The following is a 10,781-nucleotide window of genomic DNA, read 5'->3' on the forward strand; positions in this document are numbered from 1 at the left end:
GTTAATTTCATGTTTCATGCAAAAATGAAGACAATTTCATGTTAATTTAAAATAAGACGAAAAGTTTAGTGAGAAAACAATTTGGGGGTTTCGCAGCTTTCGCTAGTCGCTACTTCTTTTTTTTTTTTTTAATAAAGCCCTTAGGCTCGCTACTTGCTCCAATATAATATTAGGAGAGAAAGAGTGAGATCCAGAAAGTCAAAATAAGATATTATAAAAGAGGGAAATATATCTCACGGCTCACATAGTCACATGTGTTGTTGATTTTTTTTTTTAATTTTTTTTTTCTAAACTAATAGATGTCCTCCAAAATTATACACAAGTTATTCTTTTTTGAAATAAAATAGGAGTCAATAGTGTTAAAGTTTCACAAAAATTATGGGGGTCAAATTTCATGTACCTATAACATTTTAGTATAATTTATACATGAGAATTATATTTTTTTTATTAGTTTTTAAAAAAAAAATAGAGGTCAATTGACTCCATTCTCTTCATATATATCTATCTCTGGATGTTGATGTTAATGGAGTTCGATATAGATAACGTTCTGGATATAGAACAATTGATGTAATTTATGCTTAATTAATAAAAATTATACTGTCAACAGCCACTGTCAAAGTTTCAAAAAAGAAATATTTATTGGGACATTATAATGAATTGGAGGAGAAATTTTACAATTGCAGTAATGTCTTGAAATGATGTAACACACATCAAGTGACATAGCGCAAACCGCAAAGCACAAATATTACGATGGAAACCAATTCAATCCATAAGGAAAATTAAATTAAGAAGGAAAATGTAAATAATTGAGACAAGCTGCGTACCGTAATAGGAGGAGAGCAAATACCAGTTTCACTTGCAACTCAGGCAGGAAAAATATAGACAGCAATCAAGAGGCGAAGCGAAGTGCTAGCAAATTTGCAACATGAGAAAAAAGAAAGCAAGAGAAAGCAACAGGAGGAGAAGTTTCTGGAACCCACGTAGGAAGAGACGAGTGAAAGGAAAAAAAACGAGAAAGGAGAGTGAGGAGAAGTTTCTGGAACCCACGTAGGAAGAGACGAGTGAAAGGAAAAAAAACGAGAAAGGAGAGTGAGGAGAAGCATCTAGAACCCATGGATAGACGAATTCGTATCGTCTCAGATATCTACAACCGTGCAAATACGTTCTGCGCGAATCATAAAGCTCTAATAATACTGGCCACCTGCGCTATCCCTGAATATTCAGACACCGGATGCGTCAGTCACGCAAAATATGAGGTATCTGAGAGGATACGTACTCTGGAAGTCTGGATAGACGGCCAGTAGAGTTTTTAGTCTGACCGAACGGGGAATGAAGTACAGTTTGTTTCGGGAACATTACGGTCAAGTTACGGGAAGGACAGATTGCGAGTCAAATGAACCTGGACGGCTGAGATTGAAACCTTGGCACTCTTCATTTACACCTATGACCTATTAATATCAGCAGCTGTATATAACTTTTCCTCAAAAAAAAAAAGCTGTATATAACTATCAATATCAGCATCTCATCACCAGTTGTCCATCTCTAGTCTCTACTGTCACCCAGTTGTCCACCTCTTCCAAGTCTTCAACCAGCAAGGAAACGAAATGTAAGTTTTCAATACAGAAGATAATTGCAAGTCTCCAAGTCTTCAATACAGAAGAGAATTGGAACGAAATGGATAAGAGAAATGAAAATAAAAATTTCTGCACTGTTCTAGGAAAGTAGAAGGTCGGACAAAAGCTTGGCAAATTAGTTTTGAATATATCCAAAATTTTAAAGGGGTTATACGAAAAATGACATTGAACGGGCAAGAGGCGGAGAACCACAGTCGTCTCTCGGACTGCCCTAGGTTCAGCCATATAAACAACTGTATGAACCGGATCTATGTTTTTAAATATCTAGATTCACTCTCTGAATAGCGGACCCTACCTCCTCTTGGTGTACTCTCGGGTCCCACAGTTCAGTCAAATGGTCTAGTCGCTACAATTCCGTTTAAACTCTCTTACTCGCTCTCAGAGTTCTCTACCCCTCTCACAGGTCCAAACCCTCATTCCAATCTCACAAAAATTAAACAAAACGAGAATAAGAAAAGAAACAAGGAACACGAAAATCTCAGACTCTCGCCGGACTTCGTTAAAACCCTAACCCTAATTCTAGCTACTCGCCAGCATCGACTTTCTCTGTCTCTTTCTCCCTCCGCTAACCCTAACGTTTCCAAATCTATACCAATGGTCATTGGTACTACCTCCTCCGCCGCCGCCTCTCCCTCGTCGCACCGGCTAGTCGGCGTGGACCGTTTCTACAGCCCTCCAGCCGTTCGGAGGCAAAAAGAGAGGCAGCAAAAGCAGTTCCAGAAACTGGAGCTACAACAAGAGCCGCAGAGAGAAACGCCAGAGCAGGTTCAGCCAGAGAGGTGCCCTGTAGATGGATCTGGAGAGAATTGTGCGAATCCAGCGCCTGATTCATCTGCTTCCAATCTTGATCGTTTTATTCATTACACAACACCTTCAGTTCCAGCCCGGTTCTGGCCCAAGGTTAGTCCTTTCGAATAAATTTAGTGGTTGGTTGATAAACCTCGATTTCAAGTACAGAGATTTCTTGTGTTTTATCCCTCTTCTTTTAAAAGTTGATGAATTGATCCTGCTTTAAATTTGTACTTTGGTTGGTAATTAGATACTTTTATCCTCAATTGTAACACTTTATTAATCCATTTAGGATTAATCTTGAAAACCTTTGTGACACATAAACATAAAAGGAGAGTTTTTCCCTGTTCCAGCTGAATATAGAATGTTTTTAGTATTATTTATGAATATTGGAGGCTTTTGTATTTAGAGACATATAAGCATACTTAATCATCCAATGTACCAGGTTTGTTTTGGGATTGATTGCGATTATTGTACCAAATGAGTATTAATCTTATGGATATCAAAACTAATGCTTCAATTTGAAGCATAGAAAAATTGTGGCGTTGGACTAATTACCTGATCTTCTAACTCCATATTAATCTTTTGGGTGTAATTGTGTGATCTTATGCCAGACAAACATAAAGGGGTGGAAGAATGGGGAATGTGCAGTGGGTTCATGCATGTACTACTGCCTGGAAGACTTGTGGGAATCATTCGACGAATGGAGTGCTTATGGTTGTGGGGTACCTGTAGTATTAAATGGGAGTGACAATGTAGATCAGTACTACGTGCCCTACCTATCTGCCATCCAGATCTATGCCAACTCCTCTAAACGCACCTCCAGAACAAGGTGTGAATATTTCTCATGCTATAAAAAACTTGTTTCTTTAGATTCTTTATCTAAAACAGGGCGAAAGTTACCATCTGACTTGTTATGGAACTGGTACGGCAACTGGGGCTAGCATAAATCCATTAGTTGCTTCAAATTACATAATGAGCAAACCAGAATAATAATGAAATGATTTTTTAGCAATTCACTGTTAGTAGATTGCAGCTTAAGAGGTACCACCAATGAAACTGACCAGTTCATTTTTTAGATTCAAGATTTTAATCCATGATGAATAATCAACACTTCTTGACTACCAATGAATTGAAATTTTTCCGTGGCATTCAAATGTATATACCAAAGTACACATATTTACTTATAGTGGGATTTACCTCTGTACCAGTGTGAAGCAGCTGACATGTCATTTTAGTAGTGTCTGCTAAGTAGTTTGGTGAAATATTAAAGTAGAATGATTCAGTCTTGTATATCTGGGAACTCAAAATTGTTTTTAATTAAAAGGAGGAATGGAGAGGAGAGTAGCAGCAGCGAAGGCAGTAGTAGTGATGGCAGCATCGGCAGCAATGGGGAGGCTGAGAGAACAAGGCAAAGAGGCATCTTTTGTACCAATCGACAATTCAATGAAAATGGTGGTTTTACAAGTGAAAATGGCAACTCTTGCACAGCACCAGCTAGTGTACCAGTTTTCGAGTATTTTGAGCGAGACCCGCCATATTGCAGAGAACCATTGACTGACAAGGCAAGTCTGTTGTTGTTATCTTCGATATCTCAGTTTTAAGTGTGATAGCACTTGCATTATAATTATTTACTGAGTTAAAAATTGGAACTTTTGGGTGCAATTTTACAGATATCTATTCTTGCAAAACAATTTCCTGATCTGAAGACATACAGAAGTTGCGATCTGCTCCCTTCTAGTTGGTTTTGTGTTGCATGGTACGTCATATTCTTTTTCCTTTTCTTTTAAAAAAATTATATAATGATTCTCCGGTGTTGGATTCTGACATTTATATTTGTGCCTTGATTTCCCTTAATTTCTCTTTTTTCTACTGTAGGTATCCGATATATCGAATTCCCACAGGGCCAACATTGAAGGATGTTGATGCATGTTTCCTAACGTACCATTTGCTGGCTACACCTTCAAGTACATCTCTTAACATTTTGAGGTTTTATAAATAAAACAACTAGTGACTAGGATTAATGTGCACCCCTTCAGATTATCAAATTATTATGTGTACTGGTGCAAAAAAGAATTATTATTGAACCTTTAAAATTATAGTAGTTATCATCTGAATGAGTACTATATTTAACTATACTTTTTTGTTGTATAATGGAGATATAAACTCTACTTTTTTTTTCCTGTGTGCATGAAATTTTGTTTCATCGTATTTACATGTGTTTATTTTGCTCCTTTATTTTTCTTAACAGATTTGAGCAATACAAATGGTCCTGTGAAGTCATTATCCTTGCCTATCCTTGGTTTGGCTTCATATAAACTGAAATCCGATATTTGGATGAAGGATGAACCTTGTGGAACTGAGCATTTGGATTCGCTCCTTCAAGCAGCCGAGAGCTGGCTAAGGGAGGTGCATGTAGATCATCCTGATTTTATATTCTTTTTCAATCACTATAACACCCATTGGAGATGAGCTAAAAACTGTTGTATATAATAAAGTCGGGGGATTTAGCAGGCGTATTTTGTGGCTGGCTTCCCTTTGTTTGGTAACTTCTCTTTTGTTGTACCATTTTATGCGATTTTGTCTTTGTGCTTTCCTAATGATTTCTAGGTGATTTCTAGGTGGTGTTTTCTCATTAGATGTTTATGTGATTTTTGATAGATGAATGTTATTGGACTAATATGAGATTGGTGAATAGAAATCTTACATAGAGGTTAAAGACATGAAACCTTTAATTGGCAACGCCTATGTGACTTGTGCAAATACAATTGTAATTAGTTTAAATTGGTGCAGTGTTACAAAAGAGGCACTTCTTTTCTGTTGTGCTATTTTTGGAAATGTTAGTTTAATGCCTATGTGACTTGTGCAAAATCAATTGTAATTAGTTTGATAAATTTGAAGGCATCTTTTCTGTTGTGCTATTTTTGGAGCTGTTATGTTGCAGCTATTTGTTCTGGAGACTAAAAATAACAAAGGTGAAATTGTTCCTGCTTGTCATTACCAGACTGACATGAAAATTTCAGAATGTGTTGTCAATGCCTAAGTATTGATATCATTCTGAATGCGTTGTGATTACCAGACTGACATGAAAATTTAAAAATGTGCGGTCTAAATCTACTGATTTATTTATTAATAGAAAAAAAATTAATTAAAAGAAATAGGATTAAGTCGGAAAATCTCGTTTGGTAGGAAAATAATACAGGCGGCTTTTATTTTATTTTATTTATTTTATTTCAGCCAAGTAACGATGCTTTAATTTTAGGTGAGGAGATCTAGTTATGCGGCGTCGAAATAAAAAAAAAAAAAAATGTACAATTTACTGCTAGACGGAGGCATTCGATCTGCACTGTAACCTGACTAAAGTACATAAATAATTTATCATAAAATATATCCATATACAAGGACAATTTTTAGTCGTTACTATAATTGAGATGTAATCATGCTGGCTTATAAGCCAAACCATATATAGCACAGCTCGAGTTTACACTGCAAATTGTGTGCATTCTCAGAGTTTAGGATCCTAGCTAATTTCCTTTGCGAAGTTGTCTCGACCTTACAAAGTAGCTCAAGTTTAAAGGAGCCTTGTATATATGATATCAAAGCATCGGAGATTTTCAAAAATTAATTGTCAAACTTGAAAAGTAAGAAGAGGGCACCAAAAATAATAAAATTTTATTGTATTATATACTTAAATTAATAAATTTAGAGGAGACAATTAATGTATGAGAAGATCCTTTATTTAGTTTAGATTCAATGCGGCATTAAATTTTTTTTTACTATTTACGACTCTCAAAACATAGGAGGTCACTGCTGAATAATGTATAACAAATAGTATAACATCGAATATTTTCATCCAAAAATGTCTCCGAACAGTCGATACAGACCATATATTTAGCCATGACATACCCAGTTCCATATACAAACCTCACGAAAGCTCTTTTTTCAGTTGAAAAACGCCAAGTAAAGTTTCGTTTTCAGCTTTTGTATATGGGACTGGGTATGCCATGGCGTCCCTAGAATTTAATTTTTTTTTTTTTTTTTTAGTTGAAATTCAGTCTCATATACAAACCTCACGAAAGTTCTTTTTTCAGCTGAAAAACGCTAAGTAAAGTTTCGCTTTCAGCTTTTGTATATGAGACTGGGTATGCCATGGCGTCCCTAGAATTTAATTAATTTTTTTTTTTTAGCTGAAATTCTTGGACTAGAGTATGCCATGGGGTCCCAGCGGGACGCCATGGCAACCTCCTGCCTTTTCATTTTTAAAATTTCCACGGTACCTTTCTTATTTTTAATATTTTATTTATTTATTTTCTTATATATAAAAATGTCGGGTTTCTTGGGCTCCATGGCAAATTATGCAACACGCCATATCTGCTTGCATGCAACCACAATGGTAAAAGGAATAGTACATGAAAAGCTTGACCAACATTGCGAGCCATTCCTTCAACCCATCTATCACCAATTTGTTGACAGTGCATCCCCTGCATGCCATTCGATTACCGGTGATATAGTCTTGTACATTGCCACTATATATAGCTTCCTAGAAGATTCGTCTCCTTTCTCTTATTATACACATGACGATTATCTTAGAGAAATAACCTTCAAGAAAGTAGTTCTCTTCTAATCCTTCAGTAGTTTCTAGCAACTTTGTGGTAGCAGCACTTGTCGGACTTGTATATCGGATCTTGTAGTTGTTGGACCAGGCAAAAGTACATGGAATCTCTTGCGAGAAGAACAATGGTAAACGGACATCATGTTCCGTCGAAACGGCAAGCTTCTTTGTTTGAATAATTTCAGAGCATTACACACTAGGTTGATTTTAAAGATGACGAATTTGTAATCACCGAGATGTCAGCCCCATTTCTTTGGGAGAAATATAAGTTCAACCTGCTGTACCTTGCAGAAGATTGTGCTGGTAGAATTCTTATAATCCTTAGGAGATATGATTATATTACTTCCCTAAAAACTTCTGATGTTAAGGTATTCAGATTCATCGGTGGCAACGAATTAAGAAGAAAGCCAATGGGAACACATGAAGAACTTGGACGGGCAAGCTATGTTTGTGGGTACTAATGTCTCAGTTTGGCTTGCAAAATAGGATATACACGGAGAAATAAGAGCAGATACAATCTATTTCACTGATGAATGGTGGGATCGTACTATAAGCGACGAGTTCAGGAGTCGACCCAGTGATATTTGTGCTTACAACTTGACGACTAACTCTATCGAGCCGTGCTGCCCTTTTGAGCATCAGCAATGGAGATGGCCCTTGCCAGTCTGGATTTATATCAAACACAAATTAATATTTAATTGTTACGAGTTACATGTAAGGTCATACCTTTTTTTATGGAAAGTTTTATAATACTAATTAAACATGAATTAATTGCCTTCGTATATGTGAAGAATATTATTCATTATTTTATTGATATATATTATGATATAATTAATATGTTGTGTAATATATTTGTTCATTCGTGGTACTTAATTTAATCCCCGTCCAAAATTTCTTTGGAATTGGATGTCCTACGAGTTGTCAGTTGTACAGAGCAAAAGCCTAATTAAGAAGGATATATACTACAGGAAAAATAGAATACTAGTAAAGATTCTTGTGTAACCATGTTCTTTTTTGTTGTCACAGAAATCTTGTAGATTTCTATGCTCTGGTTCTAAGCTCGTTCTAAAAGTTCTCTAATAAAATCATGAGCCTTGGCGCCAATCATCAGTAATCAAATGATATGGAGTCGAGCGATCAATTAAAGACCAAATTTGTCACTCGCAGAATTTTTTTTCCGGCCACGAATATTGCAATTGTAAGCTCACGAAATGCAGTAACCTTTTTGTTTGTTTTTTATTTTTTTTTTATTAAAGGCTCTGTTATACTCCAATATTTTTTAGATGTTATTTTTGAGAAATGAATCTGGCTCGTAACACTTTACTAAATCCGTTGCTCATATTGTAACCTTGAAATAAACAGATTAATGTCCAAGAAATGAATTTTCAAATATAGCAGGAATTCTCGGTGAACTTAGATCCATAATTGAGGAATCAAACTACTGTCGAGTTAGCTGAGAGAGAGTGAGAGAGGGAAAGAGTGGAAGAGATGCACCGAATTATTCAGATCGAATATCAAGCTTATGAACATTTTGATCAAGATTTTCAGGTAATTCTAAATTTTGATAATTTGGTGAATTTAATTTTTGGTGATTTTCTAGTTTGTTGTTTGAGTAATTTGATTTCAGTTATTGGAGAATTTAGAAAATTGGACAATTTGAATGAAACGGTGTTTGTAGTTGAAATGTTATGAGTCGTTATAATTTATAAATTTAAGCCCAAATAAATAAAAATCATGAGATTTCGATTTGTACAACTACTCAGCTTTTTATCTCACCAGTACACAGAGTGTTCATTAAGCAATTGTTTTTATATTTTTGACAAGTTTCTGAAGTTCTGTGATGTTAGTTGTGTTGTGAATTTCATCTTTGGTGATTTGGTGATCGAATATTTTGATAGTTTGGTGTTTTGGACGTTTAGGAGGAGTGTGATTTGGTTGATATAATTCAACCATCTTTGATATTGAGATGTTTGATGACTCCACAAAATTTGTGTTTTGACAATGTGGATGATGACTGCTATATTAGATATCAGATGAATTGAATGATAAGGATTAAAAAAGAATTCATGAAAGAAATATTTATTAATTGAATATTTGGGCTCTTCAAAATTCTTATACTTTGGAGATCGCCAAAGAAAATTCTGTTAAGGTTCATTTTTACGTTGATTGAGAATTTAAGATTAAGATGAACAATAAAGATAATGTTATGATATTGTTATATACGCTGTCTAGTCGTTATACAGTACTGAAATTTGTACCTAAAACTAGCATTGTAGTCATCTAGCGGCCAATGGCAACAATATATACCGTACATGGCCGGAGACGATGTATGTTACATTAATGTAAAGCAACTCTTAATTATGTACTGTATTCATTTAAGGGCCTATGGCGGGTCTAATGGGCTAGAAATGGACGCAACCTTCTTGGGCCATTTACTTGGGAACCGGATTTCCTACCCTCCGGGTGCAGGAAATTCCTGCTCCCAGAGTCACTGCAGAGTGGGACCGGTTACTGTTAAAGGGTTTAACTACTGTTACTGTTTTTAAATGAGGGTCCACCCGCAGTGACTCTGGAGGCAGACGATTCGGTCTCATTTACTTGGGCAAGGATCTTAATTTCTTAATACCTGATAATAGTCTTCCAAAAAAAGCTCTCATAAATTCTCAAATTTTAACTGATTTTCACCGGAGCCACTTTTTAGAAAGTCGCCTATTACAACAAGTGTTGATATATAACATATCAAATATTTATAATTAATATATCAAGTCTTTCTAAAACTGAATATATCAACTTTTTATAAATATTATATAATCGACGTTAGTTGGATATTAATTTGAATTGGAATATTTCATAACTAATGCTCTTTATGAAATTTATGAAAAGTATGACTAGTTAGTGCAAAATATTAACAAATTCAGTTATTTTAATCTTTCCACAATGCTCAAAGAAATATCAAATATACATACATATCATATAAATTATTTATATATAGTTTATCAAGCATTTATATCTAATATATCAAATATTTATATCTACATATTATTAAGTCTTATACTTAAGCTTGCAAGTCTAACTACTTAAGCTTTCAAGCAATGTTATCAGAACCGGACCGGACATTGACCCAATAAATCTTCGGGTCAACAGTTCACTGGTCCAACCGATGGGTCGTCCGGTTCAACCGCTTTTTTTTTTTTTCTAAAACAACAACAATTTATATGGGTACTAAATGTTTTCTAGTAACATGCATGTAGGCCTGACAAGGGGTCCCATTTCCCAGTACCTATAAGAGCCCTGACAAGGGGTCCAAGCCATAAAAGCAATATTTGAATCTAGGCCCCTTAGTTTGTCTTTTCTAACAGAAAGCAGTAAAAGGTAAACAGGAAAATTACTAGTATAGCTAAAAAACAGAAAAATAAAAAATAAAATAAAGAGTCATCTCTGTAATTAATTTCAAAAACCAAAGATCAAAATATCATACACGTTAGAAAAATTAGAAATCCTGTTTCGTTTACCACAAAAACTGAGAAACATGTTTCGTTTACCAGTAAATATGGAAAACCCTCAATTTTTTGTTTCCTTCATCCCTCATTTACCAGTAGCTTCCTCCTTGCATTTGCTGACCCTTCTACTATTCCATTGCCATCCCACTTTGGTTTCCAGTATCCAAATATGTTGAATTTCTCATACAAAGAAATTAGCATCTATTGTTACCCTAAATTCTAGTTTACTAGCAACACCTTTTAACA

The 10,781-nt window shown here is 35.2% G+C and overlaps 1 protein-coding gene across 1 annotated transcript; it reads left to right on the top strand.

Annotated features, from left to right (window-relative positions):
• Window positions 1–1,637: 1,637 nt before the first annotated feature.
• On the top strand, window positions 1,638–5,317 carry LOC144544117 (uncharacterized). The gene is made up of 6 exons (XM_078292531.1): window positions 1,638–2,534; window positions 3,038–3,255; window positions 3,751–3,988; window positions 4,097–4,182; window positions 4,302–4,390; window positions 4,675–5,317. The coding sequence occupies exons 1-6, from the start codon at window positions 2,229–2,231 to the stop codon at window positions 4,893–4,895; spliced, it is 1,158 nt and encodes a 385-aa protein (XP_078148657.1). The 5' UTR covers window positions 1,638–2,228; the 3' UTR covers window positions 4,896–5,317.
• Window positions 5,318–10,781: the final 5,464 nt, after the last annotated feature.

Source organism: Carex rostrata, chromosome 2 (genome assembly GCF_964058835.1).
Source record: "Carex rostrata chromosome 2, lpCarRost1.2, whole genome shotgun sequence".
Lineage (NCBI taxonomy): Eukaryota > Viridiplantae > Streptophyta > Magnoliopsida > Poales > Cyperaceae > Carex > Carex rostrata.